At 53.1% G+C, this 25,746-nt stretch overlaps 3 protein-coding genes and 1 long non-coding RNA gene across 13 annotated transcripts in view; 1 reads left to right on the forward strand and 3 right to left on the reverse strand.

The window, feature by feature from the left end:
* Positions 1 to 578: 578 nt before the first annotated feature.
* On the reverse strand, positions 579 to 4,621 carry KCTD11 (potassium channel tetramerization domain containing 11). 2 transcript variants are annotated; one of them, XM_025188225.2, is made up of 2 exons: positions 3,230 to 4,621; positions 579 to 1,802 (listed from the first exon to the last, which is right to left on the reverse strand). In XM_025188225.2, exon 1 carries the CDS (start codon positions 4,279 to 4,281, stop codon positions 3,310 to 3,312), a length of 972 nt encoding a protein of 323 aa, XP_025044010.1. In that variant the 5' UTR covers positions 4,282 to 4,621; the 3' UTR covers positions 579 to 1,802; positions 3,230 to 3,309. The 2 variants fall into 2 exon arrangements, with proteins under 2 accessions (XP_025044010.1, XP_025044012.1); XM_025188227.2 differs by having other exon boundaries at positions 579 to 1,807.
* Positions 4,622 to 6,203: 1,582 nt separating this feature from the next.
* LOC102443367 (asialoglycoprotein receptor 1) lies at positions 6,204 to 20,262 on the reverse strand. Of its 2 annotated transcripts, XM_075907640.1 has the most exons (10): positions 20,141 to 20,262; positions 18,455 to 18,546; positions 17,912 to 18,028; positions 16,469 to 16,564; positions 16,236 to 16,307; positions 15,442 to 15,528; positions 15,195 to 15,346; positions 14,856 to 14,962; positions 7,300 to 7,427; positions 6,204 to 6,457 (listed from the first exon to the last, which is right to left on the reverse strand). In XM_075907640.1, the coding sequence occupies exons 2-10, from the start codon at positions 18,522 to 18,524 to the stop codon at positions 6,315 to 6,317; spliced, it is 972 nt and encodes a 323-aa protein (XP_075763755.1). In that variant the 5' UTR covers positions 18,525 to 18,546; positions 20,141 to 20,262; the 3' UTR covers positions 6,204 to 6,314. The 2 variants fall into 2 exon arrangements, with proteins under 2 accessions (XP_075763755.1, XP_075763757.1); XM_075907642.1 differs by lacking the exon at positions 7,300 to 7,427.
* A 294-nt stretch (positions 20,263 to 20,556) lies between these two features.
* On the forward strand, positions 20,557 to 24,786 carry LOC142819574 (uncharacterized). Its single transcript, XR_012897465.1, has 3 exons — positions 20,557 to 20,724; positions 21,108 to 21,265; positions 24,651 to 24,786. It is a non-coding gene; the product is annotated as an uncharacterized LOC142819574 (long non-coding RNA).
* The window catches only part of DLG4 (discs large MAGUK scaffold protein 4), an 81,465-nt gene continuing 79,394 nt past the window's right edge, over positions 23,676 to 25,746 (reverse strand). For all 8 annotated transcript variants that reach the window (XM_075907637.1, XM_075907634.1, XM_075907633.1 and 5 more), the window contains one exon: positions 23,676 to 25,730. In XM_075907637.1, coding sequence (XP_075763752.1) covers positions 25,624 to 25,730 — 107 coding nt within the window. In that variant the 3' untranslated portion in view covers positions 23,676 to 25,623. The remainder of the gene's footprint in view (positions 25,731 to 25,746) is intronic.

Here is a 25,746-nt window from a genome sequence, read left to right on the forward strand (position 1 = left end):
GCCCCCTCCACCTGTGGCCCTTGAGGGCTTATGGTTTCCTGTGTGCATGGGGAGGGAGGTTGCTATACAGTGTGAGCTCACCAGTGCCCTCCCCCCAATACTGCTGTCTCTGCACACACACAGCAGAGTGTGTTTACATAGAAACAGTGGTGGTTTAGACACTGGAACAAAGGGTCCTGTGCACAGGGCCCCCCAGCCAACTGCTCCCCACCCCTGAAAAAACCTGGTGCCGGGCAACAGAAACCTACAGCCACTTAGGGAGAATGGGAGGGGAACCCTCAGTGAAGCAGGGATGGCTGGGGAAGGGGTACAAAAGAGATGGAGCTGTGGGTAGGGCTACAGGAGAAATGGGTGGGGAGGGACCCGGACCCGCCCCCCTGCTCTGGCCCCATGAGACTAATCTACCCCCAGATAGAGATGTGTAGGTCCATGTGCACACAATCTTTACACACCCCTTGAGTGGCTCTTGTCTAGTACACCAGTGTATGGCTCTGGGCAGGCAGAAGGTGTAGAGATGGGTGTGCCACATTCTCCAGGTGCAACACCTGCACAGCATCATATGCGCCTAGAACTCTGTACACAGACAGCAGCATAGGTACAGATACCTCCCACAAGTGCACCTGGCATTCAATGTGGGTAGAGAGCCCTAGGGCATGGCATGGAGCAGGTCCTCTGTGCAAGTGTGCAGCTCAGGGCAGGATGTGTGTGCGATGTAGTGTGTGCACACAGAGACCCTGGCTGCAGCAGTTGATCAGCATGAAAGCAGGTGTCCCCTCTATGTGCAGAGAACTCATTAGGTTGCAGGAGGTGACCACATGCAGGTGGCACCAAAGGAATCTGCTTGGTGTAGAGGACACTACAGAGACACCCCCCTCAAAAAAAGCCAGTTCCAACAGACCACTTCAGAATGTTCCTCTGTTCCACACAAGTTTGCAGTTACATACCAATGTGCAAATCCACTTGGCCCCATCCACGTCACACTCAGCCCCCTCGTCCCCAACTCTTTTAGCCCACTCTAGATGGGTGTGCAAAACCACTTGTGCAAATGTACAGAAGCCCTCTTGGCAATGTCCCATGCAGATGTGTGTGCAGTTGCACAGCAGAGCCAGGCTTGTGCAAAGACTAAGGTCCAACTACACTAGGGCACACTGCTCATGACAGGAACATGACCTTACAGTTCCCCCTGCATGCAGCAGGCCTAATCCCGTCTAGAAAGCCTCCCTCTTAAAGGGACAGCACAGCTCAAATCCCACCCCACATGTTAGTGACTTACTTGTCCTTGCCAGAGATGGGGGAAGGAAGTGATCTACCCTTCCCCACCCCTTACCACCCAGCAGAGATCACTGGAATGCTAACGGTGTGATACTGGATCCCAGGTCCCTCTTCTAACCCCCACCCTATTCCCCCTCAGAAAGCAAGGGAGGGAACCCAGGAGTCCTGGTTCCTAGCCCTGCTTTATGTGCAGTAGAGAGGAAGTAGGGCCATTGGGGCAGAGTGTGTGTATGTGGGGGGAGGGGGGGGGAGAATTACAGTAACAGCACAGCCTTAAAGTGCAGATACAGGCATTTAAAAGTGCCTCCAAAATGTGACCGTCTTTGCCTCTTCCTCCCCCAAGCAGCTGATGGAGCTCCAGGCTGAGGAGCTGGGAGTCCCTTGTGATCCCTGGTCAATGGTGCTGGTTCTGATCCCAGGGTCTTCATTTCCCTGACCTGCTTTCTCTGCAGCAGAGTCCAACCAGGCACTGCTCCCCAGAGCCCAAGGCATTGAAAGGGATGAAGGATCCATTGTGAGGCAAAGAGAATCTGTTCTGAAAAGGAGCCAGGAGAGAGAGAGAGAGAGAAGCTGGTGAGGAGTAAAATGCAGCTATCCCTGCCCCCCCCCCCCTCCCCTGCACCCACTTCCCTCCCAGAGCCAAGGAGAGAACCCAGAAGTCCTGGCTTCCAGCCCTTCCTACTGTAACCACTGGACTCCACTCCTCAATCCAGCCCCATTACAAAGCAGGACATTATTATACCAGGCAGGGCGGGTATGCCAGGGTACAGAGCCAGCTTTGTATCCTGGGCAGTCTGCAGCGAGAGGCTGATATTCAATCTTGCTTCCCTCAGGCACCAGGGACTCCCTCACCCCTAAACACCTTGAATCTGGGGGCTGGATCCATTCATCCCCTGCAGAAACAATCGTTCCCATCCCCAGGATATCGCAATCCACCCATGAGATGAAGGTGACCCTACCAAAATAAAGGACACCTTTGCCTACTCCCCAAAATATACAATTATCCATGTAGCCAGAGCCTTTTCACAATACTTAAGGAACCCTCACCTCCTTAGAATAAACCCAAGGATTTTCCCCCCCCCCCCCGAAATATCCAGGAGTACCCAACTGTTTGGAGGTAAAGGAAGGACAGCCATGTACCCCAAATCACACCCTCCTCAGCCTCCCCAAAACCTGGGTTTGGGGTGTGGTTATGAGTTGCCAATCCCAAGTGCCCCCAGTGGCCATTCAGGGAGTTGGAGATGCTCTTTCCACAATGCCCATACTATTTCTTTGGAAGTATCCCACAAACATAGTTCTGCCCGTATTCCTCCCCCCCACCCCCTCCCGCCCACTCCAGCCTTTCCCTGCCACTACTCCTGCCTCCCTGCTTGCCCCATCTCAGAAGCCACCCTCTCTGCCTCCATCCTATCACCAGCAGTTATTTCCTATTCTCAACAACCTCTTAGCTAATCTGCCTCTTTCCTTCGGTGTTCCCCACCTCACAAACCTTGCTCTCCCCTTCTGCCACCAACCACGATCCTATTTCATACACCAACATCCACTAAGAAGTCCACCCCAGCTCCCACCTACTCCCATACTTCCACATCCCCACCACCTATCACTAATCATCCACACCTTCCTTCCCTTCCAGTCACCAATTCACCCTCCTCCCCCAGCATTGCCATTTTCACCCCCACTTGCCACTTAGCACCCTGTGGCAGTCCAGAGACAGCCACCACCACCAGCCTACCTCCTCATTCTCTAGCCCATTTCACATGGTTTCTTCCAAATCCTTACAATCCCCTTCCTGCCACCAATCGTTTCAGGTTCTGCCCATAGTAGCCTTTCCCATCCCATAATCTCCCCTCCCGCCCCAGCATGTCCCATGACAGACCAGTGGGATCAATGACATCCACCCACCCACCATTCCACTCTATCCCCTTGTTAACACCACCATCTCTTCCCAGTGTCTTACCTGTGCCCACCACCGCGCAAGAGCAAGCCCAACCCTCCACGCTCCCTGGCCGGTTCTTTCTTCCCTTGCCCCCTCCATGATTAGTGGCGGACAAAGCGCAGCGAGCGTGAGTTGAGGATGTCTGCTGGGTCGGGGAAGACTGAATCCACCCGAAAGCCTTGATCCAGGGCAGCCTTTAGCACCTCCTCCAAAAAATCTGCTGCCGTGCTGACCTCCCGCCCATCTGGTGCTGCTGTCCAGAGGGACCTCACTTTCTGCTTGGCATACTCCACCTCGGGCAGGTCTGGAGGCCGTGGAGCCCATTCCAGATGCAGGTGGTGCTGACTCCGGGCTTCCCCCTTCTCCTTTGCAAGGCTATATTGGAACAGCTCGTGACCAGATCCCTCCTCTTCAGTGTCAATGGACTCCCCATCCCTGGCAGCACCCAATGGGCCCAGCTGGTGATCAGATTCGGTGCTGGCACCGTCACTGGCTTGGCCCAGCCTGTCTCTCAATAGCTCCAAGAAGTGCCCATCCGTGCAGAAGACATTGGCAGTGAAGATGCGGAGCGGAGAGGTACTGAGGCCGTAGTTCTGTGGCCCATGCCGCACAGTGAAATGCAGCAACCGCTCCTGGCAGTCAATGTCGGTGTGAAGCACGGCGCGGGTCTGGCGGCGCTGGCACTCAGCTGCCAGCTGGCTCAGCTCAGCCAGCAGGGGTCGGATCTGGTAGAAATCTGCTTCAGCCCGCAGGAGAGCTAGTTCCGAGTAGCCCTCAGGCAGGTCCAGCCGGCCCAGGCGCAGGAAGTTGAGAATGTGCCGGAAAGCTTTGCCATCCCGGTCGATGAAGTAGTGGCCCCGCTGGTCAGTGCTGGCTGGCCGGGGACCCCGGAACATGGCACCCAACATGGAGTCAGGGAAGCGGGTCAGAGTCTCCATCGTGGTGGTGTAGAACTTACCCCCCACGTTCAAGGTGATGGGGCCTACAGGTAGCCCCACAACAGCACGGGCAGGCAATGGGTGGTCTCCTGTACCAGTTGGCATCTTCCTCTTGTTCTCCTCTTCCTCCCCCATCCAGGCACCCAGAGGGGGTTTAAAGAGAGCACAGGGTGGGACTCCTCCCCCACTGTAGATGGAGGGGTTCCTCTCGCCCGCCCAGATACCTGGGGTCTCAGGTGCGTTCCTAGGATTTATTTCCCTCCCTCTGTTCCGGCTGCTTAGGGTCCCTCCCCTGTCCCCCAGACGCCTGGTTTCTCTCCCGGACACGGTAGCTCTCTGCTGCCCGGACACCGGGGGTCTCTCCCACTACCCGCCGCAGCACCTCGGACTCCTAGGGGTATCCCGCAGCGCCTCCCCCCAAGCCGCTACCACCTGTCCCAGAAAGGCAGCGCCCGCAGGAAGTGAAGCTACCGGCGGGCTGGGTCGGGCCCGGCCCCTTTATAGGGAGGGAGCAGCTGGTGGAGGCGGGGCCGGCTCCTGCGCCCCGCCCGCTTCGCGAGATCGGTCCCAGTCTGCCGCCCCTTTATCCGCCTCCCGCCGGTGCCTCTTGTTCTGCCGGGCGCTCATCGCCCGGATCTGCTCCTTTGCCCGCGTCCTCCCTTCCCGGCCCGGCTCGGATTGCGCCTCCCAGTTTTGCGGGGCGACCTGCGCTTCGGCCAGCCTGTCCGAACGTGGCCTTCCCCGCGGCGTCCACACCTCCCTTCCGCGGCGGGATCTCAGCTTAGGGTTCGGGCTGTGGGGAGGGTCCTTGCTCCCCCCGCAGCGCCTCACCCGCGTGACAGGTGTGGGGGCGACTGCTGTGTCTGTCGGTCTCCTGGACGCCTGGGATCTCCCTCCCAGACTGTGGGGTTCACTCCCTCCCGGGCGCCTGGGTTCTTCCCCCCCCCCACCCTCGACCTTGGGGTTCACTTCCTCCCGGACGCCTGGGTTCTCCCCAGGACATGTGGGTTCACGTGGATTTTCTATAGCTAGAGTGGTTTTAATTGCGCCAAAACACAAAACTTCCACAGCCAGAAGTTGACTCCTCCACCTCGCCAAGCGCGCACACCCACTTTGGGGTGTAGCCACTACACCCAGTGCCGCTGTCATCAGCATTGTTAGCCCCGCTGTTAATTAGCTGGGGCGCCACCCAGTATTAGTCTGCAAACCGGCTCTGCAGTAAACTAACCCCCACGCAGGGAAACAGGGCAGCAACAGAACCAGCCTTGAGAATCCAGGAGTCTTGGCTCCCAGGCCCTTCCACTATAGAAAGGATGTGGATGCATTGGAGAGGGTCCAGCGGAGGGCGACCAAAATGGTTAGGGGGCTGGAGCGCAAGACCTATGAGGAGAGACTGAGGGATTTGGGTTTGTTTAGTCTGCAGAAGAGAAGAGTGAGGGGGGATTTGATAGTGGCCTTTAACCTCCTTAAGGGAGGTTCCAAAGAGGCTGGAGAGAAGCTGTTCTCAGTAGTGAGGGATGGCAGAACAAGAAGATGGTCTCAAATTACGGTGGGAGAGGTCTAGGTTGGACATTAGGAAAAACTATTTCACTAGGAGGGTGGTGAAGCACTGGAATGGGTTACCTAGGGAGGTGGTGGAATCTCCATCCCTAGAGGTTTTTAACTGCCATCTTGACAAAGCCCTGGCAGGGTTGATTTAGTTGGGATTGGTCCTGCCTTGGGCAGGGGGCTGGACTTGATGACCTCCTGAGGTCTCTTGCAGCTCTGTGATTCTACTGTGCCATTTAATCAGCAACTCAGATTCCAGACAAGGCCAGCAGCCAGGATCAGAAAGCTGCTAAATCAAGCTGAGAGGAGGGGTGGGGGGGGGGTCAGGGCATGATGGCATCCTCAGGAACCCATGTTACTTGAAGGTGTAACAGCCAGACTGGGGAAACAACTGCCCCACCCCAGAGGTGGCCCCATCTGAGCACCGGGCAAGGGACCTCTGTGCAACCGGCTGCCCTCCCCTCCCCTCTCCTCCCCCACCAGAGATGGCTGCATCTGATGCTACTGCATCATTGATGAATTTGTTTATTGACTAGCTCCACACACTTGATTGGGTGGTACTAAAACAAACCCCGCCCTTTCCTCCCCAAATGGCTCCGCCCCCAGCCAGCCTTAACCCTTTAGCTCCTTCTCGCACACCCAGCGGTAGCGCCGGGTGCAGTGTTCATCGTTCCACAACCCGTCGTCATGCAGGTGCGCGCAATCCTCCCCGCCCCCGAGTCCATGGCCACGGTGGTCATCAGGCTGGCCTGCCCTCCAGTCCCTGCAATGACAGCACAACCGTGGGCACGGGCAAGGTGAGTTGGGAGTAGGCAAGGAGGGGATCTTGGGGGGGGGATCCCTTTGGGCAGAGACCCTGGGGACCTAGGAGAGAGCCCGGGAGGGGGGTGGGGGGGAGAGCTAGATTGGGTTAGAAGCAGTGAGATTAGAACAGATTAGATCAGGTAGGATTAGTTTGGATTAAGATTTTTGGAAGGGTAGGGTCTGATCAGAAGACATTTTAAATGAAATCTCTTGTTCCCAGCTAGCTACCTAAAGACACTGGTGCTACTTGGTTACACAGGATCATGTGCTGCCCTACCCTAGAGGAGGCTGCATCTCATCGAGGGGTCCCTGGGTAACCAGCTGCCCCACCCCGTGAGGGGACGTGATATGGCGTGACATCATAATTTGATATGACAGGCCATGACTGAATTAGCATGCCATGGGTGAGGTCAGGATGAATGAGTGGAGGTGGCGTTGGGTGAGGCTTGCATGACTTGGACTGCACTGGGCTAGCCGAGGCTTGGTGAGGTGTAGCTTAGATGTCCGGATTATACAGGATTTATTGAGGGATGGATTAGATCAGGAGTAGAGAACCTGAAGCCTGGGTGCTGGATGTGGCCCCATCTTGCCTGGATCCAGCCCCTAAGGAGGCTCAGTGCTCCCCCCTTGAGGCCACATTGGTTGTGGATTAGATTAATGACTAAAATGGGTTAGATTGAGAAGGAACTGAGATGACATGGGAGCTAGTCTCAGTCAGCCATGCCTCCCATTTGGGGCGGGGCTTTGTGGGCCAGGCTCTGCCTCTTCTCTTCCAGGATTAGCCATGCAACAGCCGCTCACATGCCCAGTGGTACAGGCGGGAGCAGTGGTCATCATTCCACCGTCCGTCATAATGGTACATGACACAGTCTTCCCCGCCCCCCAGTCCATGCTCAGTATAGTCATCCGGCTGCCCCGGGCTCCAGTCCCTGAAACAAGAGCAGAATGGGGGAGGAGCAATGAAATCCTAGCCTGCAGAACTGGGAGAGATCTTCCAAAAAAATTTCTTCTGAAAGCGCACGTCCAGAATGCAAAAGAGAGCATCCAGAGTGAAGGGACGCTCTCTTGCATATAAACTGTGATTGCTATGGATGGAATGGCCACCAGGTTACCTGAGCTTTTTCCTCTTTCCTCTTCCCTGTCCACACACACTCTTTCACAAAAAGGCTTCTTCCTCATAGAATGAGGATTACCAATGCCAGAAAACCCCCCTCTGTTTTTCGATTTTCTTGCGGAAAAACGCAATTGCAGTGTGGATGTTCCTCAAGTTTAGTTGGAAAAATGGCTGTTTTTCTGACAAAACTGTAGTGTAGACACGCCCTGAGATTGGGAATGGATCTTGATTGGGATTTGGACTGAAATATGGATCAGGACCACGTCAGGAGAGAGATTGGGAACAGGATCAGTATTTGGATTGGGATCTGAATTGAATCAAGACTAGATCCGGATTTGGTTTGATATTGGGATTTGGTTAGGATTAGATATGGTTTGAGAGGAATGTTGGATTTAGAGTGAAGCAGGATTGGATTGGAATCAGGATTGGATCAGGATTAGAGTTGCCAGATGCTTTCACCAAAAATACTGGACTGACAACCCCCCCCCCCCCGCAAAAAAGTGCTGGGCCGCCAAAATGCAGTCGTGGCTCCCTTAATTGTCGGGCCACTCCCCTGCCATTTCCCCCACCACCACTGCATGTCCGTCGGGCACTGAGCCAGGAAAAGCAGAAAATACTGGATATTTTATATTTTCTCAATTTCTTTACTAGACAGAAGGCACAAATACTGGACTCCTGGCAACCCTAATCAGGATCATAATCAAAACTGTGTCAAGATTCAAAGTAGATTGTGAGTGGATCTCGATCAGAAGTGGATTAGAAATAGGATTGAATCTAGATCAAAATTGAATCAGGATTTTATCTTGATTGGGACTGAGATCAGGATTGTATATGTGAAGATTATACCAGATTACATTGAATTATGTGGAATATTAGATTATATACATGGAAATATCAAAAATTCCTAATCCTGTCTAGCCTTCTGTTCCCCTTAATCTAAACAACAGTTACTCTAGTCTGATTTAATATAATATTCCATCTGTAATCCACTTTTAAGATGAATATTAAAATAGATACATGGAATGACTGGATGAGATACACTGGGGTTGACTGAACTCAATAAACTCCAAGGGTTGTGAATTCCAATCACCTTATTTTTGGACTGAACCAGAGAAAATAAAAATCTATCTATACTAGGGGGCTGTGCCCCCTGCTTGCTACGCTCGCCAACCCCCCACTCTCTGGTGCTAGGCCAGGGAGAGCCAGTCCGAGGCGGGGCAACCCTAGCCTGCCCTGGCACTCTCCCCCCAGCTGCTGGTGGGTTGGGCCATGCAGAATCTGCAGCAGGCCTGGCTCTCTCCGTCAGGCTCCTGGAGGGGCTGGGCTAAAGCCATGCCAAGCCCAGCTCTCTCCCTCTGATCGCTGGGAGGTTACACTGATGCCACACCAGGCCCAGGGCTCTCCCTCCAGCCACTGGGGCGTTGGGCCAAGACCGAGGCCACAACAAGCCCAACTCTCTTCCTCTGGCTGCCAGGAGGCCCCCTCTTTGCTGGAGAGGGTCTAGGGCCAAGGCCACCCCAGCCCTGGCTCTTCCCCCACCCTGAGGGTCGCCAGATGGTTTAACTAAAAATACCAAATACCACCCCTCCCCCCAAAAAAAACACCGGGAGAAAAATTCTGTTGAGGGAGGAAAAAAGGGGGGAGACCAAAGTTGTTGAGCAAAAAAAAAAAAGACCCCCAAGAGTTATTAAGCAAATAAATAAATAAATTAAATTAAATTAAACAGCATTCAAACAGAATGGCCCCCTTAAGTGTGTGCAGAGTCAGAATAGGGATAGGAAGAGGAAGAGGAGGGGTGAGCACTTCCCCTTGCTCAGGTCTTTAGGCTTTTTCCCAGTGGCCATCTTGTTTTCTTGGTCAAGACCAGAAGGGAGCTACACTGCGGAACCAAGTAAGCAGGAGGTCTGGGGGGCGAGGGGCTGAGTGTGTCGTAGGGTTGCCAGGTGTCCGGTATTTTTGCCTCCTTGCAGGGAAAAAACCCCCAGAAAATGCTGGACGTTTTAGGTGTCCGGTATTTTCTGAATGTTTTGACCAGAAGTGAGTACGGGCTGGCCTGTGGATGAAGAGTGATGTGATGACATCTCTCTGTCGTCCCACAGGAATACATTTTTTATATATGGAGAGAGATTTTAGAAATGTGCAGCTGTCTGGCTGGCTGTCCTTCTGTGAGTCGTTCAAGAACTTTTCCTAAATGGTATGAGCTAGGACCACCACATTTGGTAGGCAGCTTCCTCTTATCCTAACGTAAAGCAAGGTCAGACTTTGGTTGTGCCGAGAAAACTGGAAATGCCAGGAATGGGACTGTTTTCCATTGCTTGGAAAGGAGGGATGTGATACTGAGAGTGGCCACTGGGGACAAGAAGTGAAGGGGAGAGCTACACTGTAGAGAAGGGCTACTCAACTTTGGAAGTCCCAGAGGGGCCACAATGATACTCACAGCCCATGCCCAGAGCCGCAACTCAAGTGTGGTCGCATATACATGCTAATATATATGCAAATATATGCAAATAGATTCTTTCACACTGATGGGCAAGACTACACAACACACAGGCCTGATTTAAGTCAGTTCTGCTGATATTAATCAAATGCAATATTTACCAATTTCCACCCATATGACAGCATTTTTAATGAGTAATGACATTCCAGGAATTTCACTACTAAAACGCATATCAACAGAAGACCATTATATTGACTACTTTTTTGTTTTGGCTCCAACCTTTAGGCTGTGTGTTGAGCCCCATGTAAACCCAAACCTCCCATGGGCCGCAAACAAACGGGCCATGGGCCTCATGTGGCGCATGAGCCACGTGTTGAGTAGCCCTGCTGTAGAGAGACTTAAAAACAATGAATAGTTTTGCAGCACCTTAAAGACTAACATCTCCATGTTTTGTTAGTCTTTAAGGTGCTGGTCGATTTAGTTGGGATTGGTCCTGCCTAGAGCAGGGGGCTGGACTTGACCTTCTGAGGTCTCTTCCAGCTCTATGGTTCTATGATTATTCGTTGTTTTTTAAGTTTTTCCAGTTACAGAAAACTGTAGAGAGAGACCACTGGGGGCAACTGCACCTCAAGAGAGTGGCCAGCAGGGCAGGGGCTCAACCATCTTGCCTGACAGCACACACGTAAGTACCCCCCCACGCCAAACCCTTTCTCCTGACCTTTGGCCACAGCACCAGAGAGAAAAGGCCCCTGCTCACTCGGGTGGGGGGGAGGGTGGATGGAAAGAGAAGGCCAGTCAGGGAAGTTCAGGGAGGAGGAAAGGCCTCTGCTGGCTGGAGAGGTTGTGGGGAGGAGAAGAGATTCTGCTAGCTGAGGGGGAGGGTAGAGATAGGGTTGCCAGGTGTCTGGTTTTGAACCGGACAGTCCAGTATTTGAGCTTTCTGTTTGGGGGAAAAAATTGAGAAAATATAAATGTCCGGTATTTTCTAAATAAGATGTAATGTAGATTGTGATGTAACGTCAAGTGTGTCTGGTATTTTTGTTGAAACCATCTGGCAACCCTAGGTAGAGAAAACTCCAGCAAGAAGATGGGACCCCCTGCCCTGAGCTGCTCCTCACCCCCAACTCTCTCTCTTGCACTCCCCCATGTCTCCAGCTTCTGCCCTGCCCTCACCCCGTCCCCAAGGCCCTACTCTTACTCCTCCCAACACCACCACTAGCCCCCTGCCCTGAAGGAGCCAGTCAACACCAAGAAAGTTCTCTAGTTAGTTTATAAAATGAGCTTGGTTTAAAGGTTTAGACTGGGTTAAAATGTATACCAGATTATGGGTCAGATAATCTGTATAAAGGATTAGATTGATATGATGGAACACACTGGAAGAGATTAGATTAATTACATACCTTTTATATTATAGGATTTATGGTGAAAATAATAAATTATGGAGGAATTGGGAGTGGAATTAATTTGATTAAACAGGCAGTCCCCGACTTACGCAGATCCGACTTACGTCGGATCCGCAGTTACGAACGGGGCTCGCCCCGGAGGACACGGACTGTGGGACCTCGCGGTCCTGCTGCCCGTGTACTCCAGGCCTTTCTCCACGTCTCCTTGGTCTGCAGACCAGGAAGACACGGAGCAAAGCCGCGGAGGGGCTCGGGCAGCGAGGCAGCCCAGGCGTGCCTGGGCTGCTCCGCTGCCAGCTTCCCCGAGGCTTTGCAAAGCCAAGGGGGAAGCCGGCAGCGGGACAGCCCAGACGCCCCGCGGCTGTCCCGCTGCTGGCGTCCTCAGAGGCTTTGCTCCCCATCTCCCTGGTCTGCTGGTCTCCAGCAGACCAGGGAGACGGGGAGCAAAGCCGCGGAGGACCCAGGCGGCGGGACCGCGGTGCGTCTCGGTCCGCCGCCCGTGTCTTCCTGGTCTGCTGGAGTGGGGGGGGCACAGCTAGTACGCCCCCCCCCCCAGCAGACTAGGTTTTCCTCCAGACGCCTGTGGCAGAGCAGCTGGGGCGCTGCCGGTTGGTCCCGCAGCGCTGCTCTGGGCACTACTGGACCAACCCGGCAGCACCCCAGCTGCTCTGCCCCAGGCGTCCTGATTCAGCCGCTGCTGGTCAGTTTCAGCAGTGGCTGAATCAGGACGCCTGGGGCAGAGCAGATGGGGTGTTGCTGGGTTGGTCCAGTAGCGCCGAGGAGCGGCGCTACTGGAGCAATCCAGCAGCACCCCAGCTGCTCTGCCCCAGGCATCCCCAAGTCAGCTGCTGCTGAAACTGACCAGCGCTGACTACAGGAAGCCCGAGGCAGAGTTGCTCTGCCCCGGGCTTCCTGGAATCAGCTGCTGATCAGTTTCAGCAGCAGCTGACTTGGGGACGCTTGGGGTTCTTAAGTTGATTCTGTATGTAAGTCAGAACTGGCGGTCAGTTTCAGCAGCGGCTGAATCTGGACGCCAGTTCCGACTTACATACAGATTCAACTTAAGAACAAACCTACAGTCCCTATCTTGTACGTAACCCGGGGACTGCCTGTACAGGGTATTAGATTAAATTGGAATGAATCCAATTATAGAAGAAATTACATTAGGCTAGGCTAGATTAGATAGGAGTTCATATAGCAATTGGTTAGATTAGATTATTGGAACTGTGGATTTTAGGAAGATTATTAGGTTACATTAATTGGGATTAGATTGAAACAGATTATATTGAGCAATGATTAAATTATATTAAAGATAATACTTTAGACTGAAAGAGATTAGACAATGTATTAGATATTTTAGAGGACAAATTAGATTTGATACAATTACTAAATTACAGCAATTATTATATTAATATTAGTGCTAATTATATTATAGTAAATAAAATTTGGTGGTCTTAATTCTTACTGTTCAGGAGGAGTTCTTGAACAAACAGACTTGCAGACAGACACACAGACAGACAGACAGACTCAGGGATGGACGCACAAACCTCTAAAATATAGAGAGAGATATTAGATGGTTTATTAAATTACATTAGAGCACTCATCAGTTTAGATCAGAGTAGATGGAGTTATTAGATTTGTTTGGAGGAAATTTCCATTTAGTTTGGAATAGATTATATTTCATCAGATAACAGATTGAATAAGAAGAACAGTAAAATAAGTGATTATAGGTTAGATTAAATTAGATGACAGGGAAGATTTTCTGAGATTAAATGGATAATTTAGATTAGGTTGGAATAGATAATTTTAAAAGGAATTATACATTGGATTAAAATGGATATTGGATTAGATTATGGGTAGTAGAGAGCAGGCATGTCAAACTCGAAGCCTACTGAGGGGTCGCACAAATGAAAACTGATAGCTTTCAGGGCCACGTAGGGTTCCCAGTTGGTTTGTTGAGCAAAAAAAAAAAAAAAAATCATTTTAGGTGCCAGGCAGACGGCACCAATACCAGACACCTGGCTTTTAGGTATATTTTATAATATTACAATAATTTGATGTGTAAAATTATTTGCTCATATTAAATAATTTTAAATTAATTTTACATAATTTTTAATTTACATATAAATTTAAGGTACTTTTAAATTTGGAATATGATACATAGCTTGTTTTGTTGAAATAAAAACAAGTATAGATCATGGTTAATCAAATAGAACAGGCTTCTGTGAAAATTTCAGATACTTTGTAAGTTTGAGATATTGCATAAAGATATAATTATTCATCCAATTGCAAAAAATTGACACATTTATTGATATACATTTAATATACATTTAGTAATTTTATTTGTGAATAAATAAATAAAAACCAAAATATTAACCAAATAACCCCTTCCTCTTCCCCAGATCCAGACACTCCCATACTCCTGTTCTAACCCAATCCCCTTCCACTCCCCCAGAGCCAGGCCCCCCCAACCTAATTCCTCCTCCCTCCCCCATAGCCAGACACCCCCCAACCTAATGCCTCCTCTCCCCCAGAGCCAGGCTCTCCCAGCCCTCCCCCCCACCTAATACCTGGGTCCTAGAGTCAACATTGCCGCCTGAGGCGCTGGGGTGGCATGAGCACAGTGGCCAGCTGTGAGCGCCTGCTGGAGTGCCCCGTGCAGAGCACCCAGCTGGCCATGAGCGGGTGCGCAGAGCGGCCCAGCCAGCTGTGAGTGCCTGCTGGAGCACCCAGAGCAGAGCACCCAGCTGGCCGTGAGTGCATGCACAGAGCAGCCCGGCCAGCTGTGAGCAGGCACTCGATCACGTGCTCCGAGCAGGCAGCAGGCCACCCTTCATTCTTTTATAAAAATGTTCTGGTGGGCCGCAAAAAATTTTGATCGGGCCGCATGTGGCCCTCCAAATGCCAGTTTGACATGCCTGGTAAAGAGATTATTAGAGTCGATTTGAATAGAAGCGTTTACAAGGGAATAGACTGTAACACATTGGACTACATGAATAATAAAATTAGATTTGATTGGGTTAATTAGATAAGAAAGGCAATAAAGTATCTGAGGACAGATTAAATTAGATGCCAGGAGATTAGCTGAGATTATATTTATATTTTAGATACAGTTGGAGCAGATTTCATTAGAAGGATTAATATTTTAGATTAGGGTAGATACTGGATGAGATTATGGAAATAATGGAGAACTTGAAGGAAGTTATATTTGATAACTAGGCCACGTCTTCTCTATGAGTTAAGGTTGATTTATTAAGATCAATTTCTTACCACCTGATTTTGGGACCGATGGGATGAGTTGAGCAAATACCAACATTGATTTGGATTAAAGATACATCAGAGACAATTGGGGTGTCCCCAGGATGAACACACACACAGACACATTGGGAGAGGGGCCACTCACCGTGAATTCATGGTGTAAATGGTACCATCCACCCATCTCCACTGGCCACTTGTATCAGTCAAGCCAATCCAGGTATACAATGGGACCGTGCGGCGCTGTACATAGAGCTGCAATAGAAAAAAATGGCCAGGGGGTTATTTAGGGCGCAGGGGACCAGGTACCCCCTGCTGGGAACCTCCCCCCAGAGCCAGCCCCCCTACCTGCCTCCCACTGCAGGGAGAGGCTGGGACTGGGATAGTTGGCAGCTCCCCAACAGCCAGCCCCTCTGCCCTGCCCCCTACAGTGCCACCTGCTGGGAAAGGAGCTGGAAGATGAGACCAGCCAACTCATGGCACCTACCTGCTCTGCCCGCGTGTTGATGATGACAAGGTGAGAGTCCTGGGCTTTGCAGTAGAGATTGGATTCATCCCAGGTCTTCTGATCCCTGGAGAACCAGTAGCAGCTCTCCCCAAAGTGCTCCCAGTCCCGGGGACAGCAGCCAGGCTGGCTCTCTGGAGGACAGAGGAGGGTCAGTTGGGCTGTAATTATCCACTACTCAAAGCCAGGTCACCACTCTGCCCCCACACAGGGAGTGGCCACCACTCACCGTTGGATTTCATTTCAAGCAAGTCACAGTTGAGTGAGTTCAGACTGTCTCGGAGAATCCCCACTTGCTCCTCCAGCCGTTGCTGAGCTGAGGGAGGGAGGAAATCGGGTGTGTTACATAGCACCCCAGCAACACATGCACAGACAGCGCCCCCTACTGGGGAACCCTCCCACAGCACCCCCTCCTGGAAACCCCCCCACACAGTGCCGCCTGCTTGAGATCCCACACACATAGTGCCCCTTCCTGGAAATGCCCCCACAGCGCTCCCTGCTGGGAAAATCCCCACACACAGTGTTCCCTGCTGGGAACCCCTCAGCACACACAGCGCCCCCCAATGGGAAATCCCCTCACATGCATAGAGACCCTGCTGGGAGACATTCCCCCTCATAGTACCTCTTGTTGGGACGGACACACGCACACATGCACGGAGCACTCCCTGCTGGGAACATACCCTTCCCACATACACACACACAGCACCCCCTGCTGGGAAACCTTCTCACAAACACAGAGCCCCTGCTGGGGACCCCTCTCCCACAGCACCTGCGGCACCTTCTCCTGGGCAACCCACCCACCCACACAAAGTGTCCCCTGCTGGGAACTCACACATACAGCACCTCCTGCTGGGAACTCCCACACACCATGCCCCTTGCTGGGATGCATACACACAGAGCAACCTGTGCTGAGAACCCACTCACACACCATGTTTCCTCTTGGGAACTCCCTCCCCCCCCCACAGCACCCCTTGCTGGGATACACACATACACAGTGCGCCCCTGGCAATGCCCTTACTCAACCTTGGATTGAATTTTCCTTTGCTTGATCCAGGGAGCTGGCCACCTGGGTCAGTTTGTCCTCCAGGGTGTGCACTATGGGGCAAGGAGGAAAAGAGTGTGAGGGGGTGCCCCTGTGCCCCTCCCCCCTCAGGTGCCCCTGTGCCCCTCCCTCTCTGGCAGCCCATTCTCCTGCCAGCCCCCTCCCATTAGTCTCTCCCCTCCCTACCCGCCCCTCCCTCTTTCCCCCCACTCACCATTCCGGGCAAGCTCCATAAGCTCCGAGTTCAGGCTGCGGTTCAGGCTGCCCAGCGCCCCCTGCAGATCCCGCTGCTCCGCGCCCTGCTGTGAGCCTGGAAGCGGAAGAGGGAGAGATGGTCCCAGTCTTGCCCCCTAGGTCACTCTGTATCCCCCATCCCCTCTGCCTGCCCTGCCTCCTATGGCATCCCCCCAGGGCCGGCTCTAGGTTTTTTGCTGCCCCAAGCAAAAAAAATTTTGGCTACCCCTCCGACCCCAAAAAAACCCACCGGGAAAAAATTCTGTTGAAGGGGAAAAAAGGGGGGGGACCGAAGTTGTTGAGAAAAAAAAAATCCAAGACTTAAGCCAAAAAAAAAAATTAAAATAAAACAGCATGTCCCCTTTAAGAGTGAGTGCAGGGATAGGAATGGGCTGAGTTTGGGGGGGGGTGGGGTGGTTGGGGACCGAGGGGGGTGTTTGGGCTGGAGGGGAGGCCGCGCGCTGAGTATTTGTAGGGTTGCCAAGTGCCCGGCCTTTTCGCCTCCTGGCCGGGGGGAAAAAATCAGAAAATACCGGACATCTTAGGTGTCTGGTATTCTCTGAATTTTTTTTTACCAGGCAGGAGGCAAAAATACCGGACTGTCTGGGTGGATACTGGACACCTGGCAACCCTAAGCAGGAAAGGGGCATCCTATCTGGAATTTCCACACGATATAGGCGGAGGGGTGGTTGATGGCCAGGTTCAGGCTGCGGGTCTGGCGGAGCGGAGCCTCCGCTTGGAGTGGAGAGGCTCTTGGAGGAGGTAGTGGCCACTGGTGAGGAGCAGGACTCAGGAGACAGGGCCAGCCAGCAGTCTCCAGGGCTGGGCGCACATGGTACCAGTGCTGGTTGCGCAGCCGCGGCGTCTCCTGTGGCCCTTTAAAATTGGCGGGGTGGGGCTAGGTGTTGCTGGGGGCAGCGCTGGCTGCTTACCTGAAATGCTGCCCCTGGCAAAGTGCCTCCCCAAGCACCTGCCTGATTTGCTGGTGCCTAGAGCCGGCCCTGCATCCCCACCAGAGGAGGGGCTTGCACACGCTCCACCCTTGTGAATACACAAGAGCCCATGACAGTGATGTGCAAATGGAGAACTTTAGCCTGTCTTGCACATACCCCTCCAGCCTTGCACATCCCTGACATCCATTAACACTGCCTGGCTTGCACACTTGAGTCTCACCTTGCACGCCCATCCCTGGACTTGCCCAGTCACCTTCACCATTTACATTATGACATTTCAGCCTATGCCCCAGTCTTGCACATACAGCCCCAGCCTTGCACACCCACCCTGACCTTTCATCTTATGCCCCAGGCTTGTACCCTTCATATTTACACACTCACCCCTGCTTTCTCACCACCTGCCTATCTCACATGCTCATCCCTCTGTGTTCCACACCCAGCCCCCCATTGCACACGTCCCTTGCACTCACTGCTGACAGCCAGCGCGATGATCCCAAAGATGAGCCCTAGGATCAGAGCAAGCAGGGCACAGACAGACCAGGGGGAGACACAAAGACGCTGCCAGCCCGTGAACTGGGGGAGAAACACTGTGGGTGGGAGAGAAACCATCACCAGGGCTCAGCAACCACCCCTTCCTCTCCTTCCTGCATACCCCCCCTTCCAGTCCTCTTTCCCCAGGAGTCCAGGGACCCAGCCATTGGGGGTGGGGGGAGACAGGCACCCACGAGTCCAGAGGAAGATGGGACAGGGACTCAGGAGTCCGAGGGAACATGAACAAAGGACTTAGAGAAACTGGGCCCCAGGAGTATGGTGGGGGATGGGCAGGGACCCAGGAGTCTGAGGATGCCAGTTGGAGGACCTATGGGGTGTCACCCCATCACCTCACCTCCTTTTCTCTTGGCCAGGATTGCACCCAGACCTGCCTGCTCCTCTCTGCTCCCCCACACTCCTTCTGTACCCCAGCTCTGCCCACCCCTCAATCTCCTGCCTTCTCCAGTCTCTCCACCTCATACCTTTACTGAGGGGGACACCGCTCTCCTCTTCCACATCCAAAGCCTGGAAATCTTCGTAGTCCTTGGCCATGGCAAGGGGGCAGGAAGGGGGGCTGTGGGAGGGGATTTATCAGTGTAGGGACATGGCAGCAGGAGTAGGGATAAAGGGGCATACTCCATCACCCTGTTCCCTCACTCCACACCTTCATGCCTCCGTCATCCTGTTCCCTCGCTCCACACCTTTACTCCTGTCACCCCGCTCCCTCGCTCCACACCTCCGTCACCCCGCTCCCTCGCTCCACACCTCCGTCACCCCACTCCCTCACTCCACACCTTTATGCCTCTGTCACCCTGTTCCCTCGCTCCACACCTTTACTCCTCCATCACCCCACTCCCTCATTCCAAACTTACACTCCTCTAGCTTCCCATTCCCTTGTTCCACACATCTATGCCTCTATCCCCCAGTCCCTCGTTCCACACCTCTACTCCTGCATCCTCTCGTTCCACACTTGTGTTTGTGCATCCTCTCATTCCCTTGTTACACACCTTTATTCCAATCCCCCATTCCCTCCTTCCACACCTCCACTCTTCCCTCTCCCTCTGAACTCATTGCACACCTCTATCCTCCTCCTCTCATTTCACACCTGTACACCTCCCTCGTTCCACACGCCATAAGGATGGCCACACTGGGTAAAAGCAAAGGTCCAGCTAGCTCAGTGTCCTGTCTTCTGATGGTGACCAATGCCAGATGCCTCAGAGGGAGTGAAAGAACAGGGAATCATCAAGTGATCCCTCTCCTGTCACCCATTTTCAGCCCCTGACAAACAGAGGCTGGGACACCATCCCTGCCCAGCCTAGCTCATAAGTACTTCACCTCTACTCATTGATTTCCCCGTTCCCCCATTCCCACAGCTCTACTCCTCCGCCTGTCCTGTCCCTTGTTCAACACCTCCACTCCTCCGTCGCCCCATTCCCTTGTTCCCTCCCTCCACTCCTCCCTCCATCCCCCCGTTCTCTTGTTCTCCACCTCTACTTCTCCCTCCCCCGTTCCCTTGTTCCACAGCTCTCCTCCTCCATTCCCTGCTCCTTCTTTGAACGCCTCCACTTCTGCATTCCCCATTCCCTTGTTCCACAGATGAAGCATGCATCCTCCTGATCCCTCGTTCCACACCTCTGCTCTTCTATCCCCCATTCCCTCGTTCCTCCATCTCTATTTTGTCGTTCCGTTGTTTCCAAACCTCTACTCCTCTCTCTCTGCTCCCTCATTCCGCACCTCTACTGCATTCCCTGTTCCAGATCTCTGCTCCTCCATTCTCTCATTCCCGCTGTTCCCACGTTCCACACCTCTGCTCCTCCCCCTCCCAGTTCCCTTGTTCGACACCTCCACTCCTCCATCCCGTTCTCTCGTCCCACACCTCTGTCTCCCTGTTCCCTTGTTCCACACCTTACGTCTTCCATCCCCCATTCCATCCCTCAGCTCCTCCCGCTCTGTTCCCTCATTCCACACCTTGCTTTTCTGTCTCCTCGTTCCCCCATTCTGCGCCTCCATTCCCTCGCAGTTTCCCAGCCCCAGGGGTTCATTTCCCTTTTCCCTCCTTGCAGAACACTAGGGGGCTCCAGACCCCCATGCCCGTCCCCTCACTCTCCCGTCACGGTGCGGGATTGCTGTACTCCATTGCCCCGTTCCTTCACTCTGGGGCTCTTTACCTCTTTCCCTGTTGTGGTCTCTTTTCTGCTTAGTCCACAGCACAGGAGGCCTCTACCCCGCTGGAGACTGGCTCCCTCGGCCCCTTCAGCAGCACTTTGATCTGTAAATATTCCTCCTGTATTGAATTGGGACAAAACAGGCCCAGGGTGACCTCTGATGGATCAAAGAGCTGAGGCAAGAACCCAGGCATCCTGGCTCCCAGCCCCACTGCTCTGACCCACCAGCCCCCACACCCCTCCCAGATTGATCCCAGGGAGCAGGTGGGATGCCGGGCTAGATGGCCCCGTGGTTCTGAGCTGAGGCTCGATGTTACTGTTGCTCTTTCCCCAGTCAATGGAGTTGCCTCCCTTAGGCTCCAGCAACTGGTGGCCGGGATCTGGGGAAGCCACATCGCTGGAGCAAACCTACCAGCTACGGTGCACCCACAAAATACAGGCGATTTTTCCCTCTGCTGCTCACCGGAATTTCTCCTCCAACGGAAGCCATGCTGCTGGCTCTCAGAACGGATGCAGCTGGACGAGGTTCCCCTTTCTGGTGAAACCAGTGTCAGGCTTGGCTCAGCGTTCCAAGGGGAAAATGGGAAGTGAGTCAGGGCCTTGGGAACACCCTCACTGCCCTGCCTTAGCGCTGCTGACTGGGCTCAGCAGGGTCACAGCCAGTCAGAGCCTGAGTGAGATGGGGCGCTGTGCTGTGGGGAAGGAGCGAGGGCTCAGCAGGGGGCGCTCTCCCCTGGCAGGCAGGGCTGGCCCCAGGGTGGCACTAGGGGGCGCTGTGGGGCAGGGAGCGGGGCAAGGCCTCAATGGGGGTACTCAGGGCAACATGAAGGAGTACTGTGGGGCAGGGAGCAGAGCTGGGGGCACTCAGTACTCAGTTCTGTCCCCCTCCTATTCCCTGTCCCCTCTCCGAGCCAGTCACTCCCCGTCCTGCGCTGGTTCGGAACCAGCAACCTTCTATTTTCTGTTTCAGTTCAAGTGCCTTTCTGTCCTGTCAGAAGAAGCGAGTGTCCTGTGTGTTATCTACCCTCTGACGCCCTGCCCACCCCATCTAGCTGTGTGGCCCAATGCGCGCTTCGCTGTCGAGGTGCTCCTCCACCCCCATCGCAGAGGGTGGTCACTTCCAGCAAGGTACAAAACATTATTAATAAGTGACTGATTCCTGGCCAGGCCCCACAGTGGGGTCATGGCACTGGGGAGTTACCTAAGCCATGTCATTTGTCACCCTCAGAGTACTGCAGGGAGATACCATCACCCCACTTACAAGGCATGGACAAGATAGCAGGGGGGTGTTTCTGCTTAGCAGGCAGGGCTGGTCCCAGGGTGGCACTGTGGGGCAGGGAGGAGGGCAGCAGCTCAGCAGGGGGCGCTCTCCCCTGGCAGGCAGGGCTGGTCCGGTCCCAGAGCGGTGCTAGGGGGCACTGTGGGGCTGGGAAGGTGGGAGTCTGTCATGAGGGAAGGTTTCAATAAATAGCTGTACAGAAACAAATTGTAAACTCCGGGTTGCTTTAATTTTAATTTTAAAATTTTTTAAACATTTCTTTAAAATAATCTCTTCATCTCTTTGTGTCGCCTGCTGTAGTTTGTTTATTTGTTCAGTTTAATAAAGTTTCTGTGATTCTTTAAAATAAAGTAACATCTCTTTTGGGGGATGGAGTAAAAATGCAACAGAATAATAATGATCAGTTCTAACACCCCACCCCTGCCCCCCAGCCATTAGCTCCCATTCCCCTCCGAGAGCCAGGGAGAGAACCCCAGCATCCTGGCTCCCAACCCCTGCTGCTGTAACTAGCCAATCCCCAGAGCTGGGCCAGAGCTGGGCAAAGAATCTCAGCTCCTTACTCTATGTCCCAAGAGGCCCTTTGGCTGCACCTAAGGGAGGTGCTAACTCAATATGGGTGTTGGGGGGATAATTTGGAAGCCAGCATCTCCTTGGGGTGGGGGAAGATGAGTTCTTCTGTTGCATCAATCCCAGATTTCATGGGAGGCCCAGAGCCCAAAGACAGATAGTGGCACTGCAGGCCCGGGCTGGCTGTTGGATTACAGGCAGGGGGAAGGGCAGGGCTTGGCTTGGCACAGAGCAGGGCACAAGGCAGAACTGGCTGTTGGGGTTACAGGCAGAGCAAACAGGGTTGGCTGTTGGGGTTACAGGAGGAGCGGGCAGGGTTGGCTGTTGGGGTAAGTGCAGGGAGCAGAGCACAGGGCAGGACTAGCTGTTGGGGTATGGGCAGGGCATAGGGCAGAGCTGACTGTTGGGGTTATGGGTGGGGCAGGCAGGGGGTAGGGCAGGGTTGGCTGTTGGGGTACAGGCAGGGGGCAGGACACAGCTGGCTATTGGGAGTATGGGAAGGCACAGGGCAGGGCTTCTTGAGAGGTTACAGGCAGGGCAGGGGACAGGGCAGGGTGGGCTGTTGGGGTTACAGGCAGGGCAGGGTTGACTGTTGGGGGTATGGACATGGCTGGCTGAGAGGTTACAGGCAGGGCAGGGTTGGCTTTTAGGGGGACAAGCAGAGGGCAGGCAGGGCAGGGCAGGGCATGGCTGGCTGTTGAGGTTATGGGCAGGGCAGGGCACAGGGCAGGACTGGCTGTTGGGTTACCAGGCAGCGGTTACAGCATTTGGGGCAGGGCCTAAGGTGAGAGCTGAGGGTTAAGCATTAACAGGTTTAAGGGTCTGTGAGAAGAGATGGGGGTTTAGCCCTCACCACACTCCAGATTCCAACTCCATTTCAAGGTGGTGAGGGAGGGGAGCCACACTGGTGCCACATGAGACTCCCAAGCCCCTCCCATTGGTGTCTACACTGCCTTCCCAACTGAGGCCAGTGGGTTATGTGGAGTCCCACACCTGCACCCAACTTCCTTCAACTGGTGCCACACCCCTCCATGCCCACTCCCTAGGTCTGTGCCCCCAGCCACTCATCGCCTGCCAGACATAGCTATTCTCCCAACCTTTCATCCTTGACCAGCAGGAAGGGGGGCACCTAGGCCACCAGCCCCCGAGAGCCCCAAAGGGAATGCCAGGAACTATACAGGTCCCCCAAAAGGACAGACACAGAGAGATGAGACAAGTGGGAGGGGGAGAGGTTTCCAGGTGAGACAATGTTAGGAGAGCGGGGGGGGGGGGGGAGGTTATAGAGCATCCCAAACCTGGCACAGACGTCAGGAGAGCTAAGCTTCCATCTCGCACAGACCCCTAGGGGCCAACTGGGCCCTGGACCTTAGCACTGGCTCTCATGTGACACTGCTACTCATCTATTAAAGGGGCAGCGGGCCATGGGATATGGCTGGCAGAGTGCCAGGAATAGGACCCAGGAGTCCTGGTGCCCAGCCCCACCCTGATCCAATTATCAGCCCTCACTCCCTTCCCAGAGCCAGGGAGAGAACTGTCTCTGAGTCGTCCCCCCCCCCATCCTATCCAGATGTTTATCTCTGTATGCAAATAGAGTCACAGTGTGAAACAATTGGGTCTATATATATATATATATTGTCTGTTTTAATTCTCTGCCGATGGCAATAATATTTCTATGCAAAATAGTATTTTCTCCCCCCCCCACCTCCCCCCATAGGAAAGAGACCCCATTCGGCAAACCTGAAACAGTTCTGTGCCATGGGGTGATTCCCCCCACTCCACTCCCAAACCCTTCCTGGCATGGCAGCACTGGAGGAGAGGGGGTGGCGGCTGGCTGTCCTGGGGTATTACCTGCAGACAGCGCTGCCCTCCTGGCAGGTTATGGTCATTGCAAAGGCTGAGAAAGTTCATTTTGGGGACAGAATCCAGGAGTCCTAGCTCCTGTTGCAGCCCCATCCGCTGAAACCACTAGATCCTACTTTCCTTCCTGAGCTGGGGATAGAACCCAGCAATCCTGGCTCCCAGCCCCACTTTGTTCTTCCCACGATACTCAGCTATTCTCAGTCCTTGGAGAGGCTGCATACTGGGGCATACGTTGATCTGACGGAGAAGGTGGCAGGATCAGATGGTTCTGCTCTGTGCACTAATTGTGCCTCTGAGCTGAAATATGGGGTCCCCACTGCTCACTCCCTTCCTTCTCCCCATCTCTCTCCTACTTTCTGGGGCAGGAGGGAAAATTCATCACTAGCTGAATTAGCTACTCAGGCCAGATGCAGGAGATAGGTCTTTTTCTAGCAAGGATCCCAGCAGCCTGCTTGACTTTATATACAAAAAATAAAATAAATAAATAAGCATTGTCAGCATTAAGAATATGTCCCAAAGAAAATGCCAGTAACGAGAAATGAAAGGACTTTCTGACATCTCCCTCCCCGACCCCCCCCCATCCCTCCCCCCAGTTTCATACAATCACGTACAGCCGCACCAAAATACTTGATATGACCCCGAAAAAAATATTCACAGAACGTCAAAAATTCCATTTGTTTCGTTCCCTCCCTAAGTCTCTTGTCCACCCACCCAGGCCCGGAAAGAAAAATATAAATTGCTGACCCAGCAAAATGCTATTTCTTTTTTTTTTTTTGTCATATTTTCCTGTTGATTTTGTTTTTAAAGCCACATCGTTCACCATGCGCCGAAAAGGAAGGAGCTTGACCATATCAAGAAATAAAGGGAATGTAAAAGAAAGGGTCCGCTCCATTTGGAAATGTCCGGGAAAAAATAATCGGCAAGACCATGTCTCTTTCTCGCTCCACAGAGCCACTGTTCCCTCCCGCATTAGTTTAAAAAGAAAGTTTCCCTTCTGCTTGGTAGAAAGATAAAGGAGGATAGTGGAGTGTTTTCTCCTGTGGCCCCAGCCAAGAAAGAAAGGAAGGAAAAAAAAAAAGAAGGCTCGAGAGGGGTTTTTTAAATCTGGTTTCCCTGCATTTTTCCTTCCACTCCGTTAAGTTTGTTTTTTCCCCATGGTGATCATCAAAATAATGCAACAGATCTGGTATGGATTTCACCTGTTTTGGTCTAAAAATAAACAGGGTCTAATTTGATCTCTGTCTGAAACAGCAGGTGGAATATTTTAGACCAATAAATCCTCCGGTTCCCTTCATTTTCCTGCCTCTGGAGAGGAATTTTTGTCCACCCCTCTCTTTGCTTCACGTATTTCAGTCCTTTAATTTCCCCTGCTCTCCCCCCAAATTCCCCGCTTTTCATTCTTTGCGCATCTCCTTGATTGGATCCCAGGTCCGGATCCCAGGGGTGGGAGGGGGAAGCAAATTGCCAGAAGAAGCGCAGACGTCACAAGCCAACATCTCCTGAAAAAATACAAGCATGCAGAGAGCGCTTTCCTCAAAGCGGATGGGCTGGTTGCAAAGAGATGGGAGCAGATCTTGGCTCGGAGCAGAGTTGGGGTGGGTGGGGAGCCAGGCGAGAGAAAACAAGAACGGAGAAGAAAGAAATAGACCAGATCCCATTCCCACCCCGAAACCTCCTCCCCAAAAAGCAACCACACGGCTCAATTCCGTTGTTTTGTTCTCCTGGGTCAGGCCACTGGGCGGCAGGTCCCGGTGCTCTGGAGTCCCCACAAGCTGGTTTCCTAAAGTCTCTCGCGGGCCGGTATCCATATGTATGGCCCGGAGAGCTCTTCAATAATCCGTTTGATTTTGTGGTAGATCTCCTCGAAGCTATCGCCTTCCACGATGGCTGGGGAAGGATGGCA

The sequence above is a fragment of the Pelodiscus sinensis genome, chromosome 24 (genome assembly GCF_049634645.1).
Source record: "Pelodiscus sinensis isolate JC-2024 chromosome 24, ASM4963464v1, whole genome shotgun sequence".
NCBI classification, from domain to species: domain Eukaryota; kingdom Metazoa; phylum Chordata; order Testudines; family Trionychidae; genus Pelodiscus; species Pelodiscus sinensis.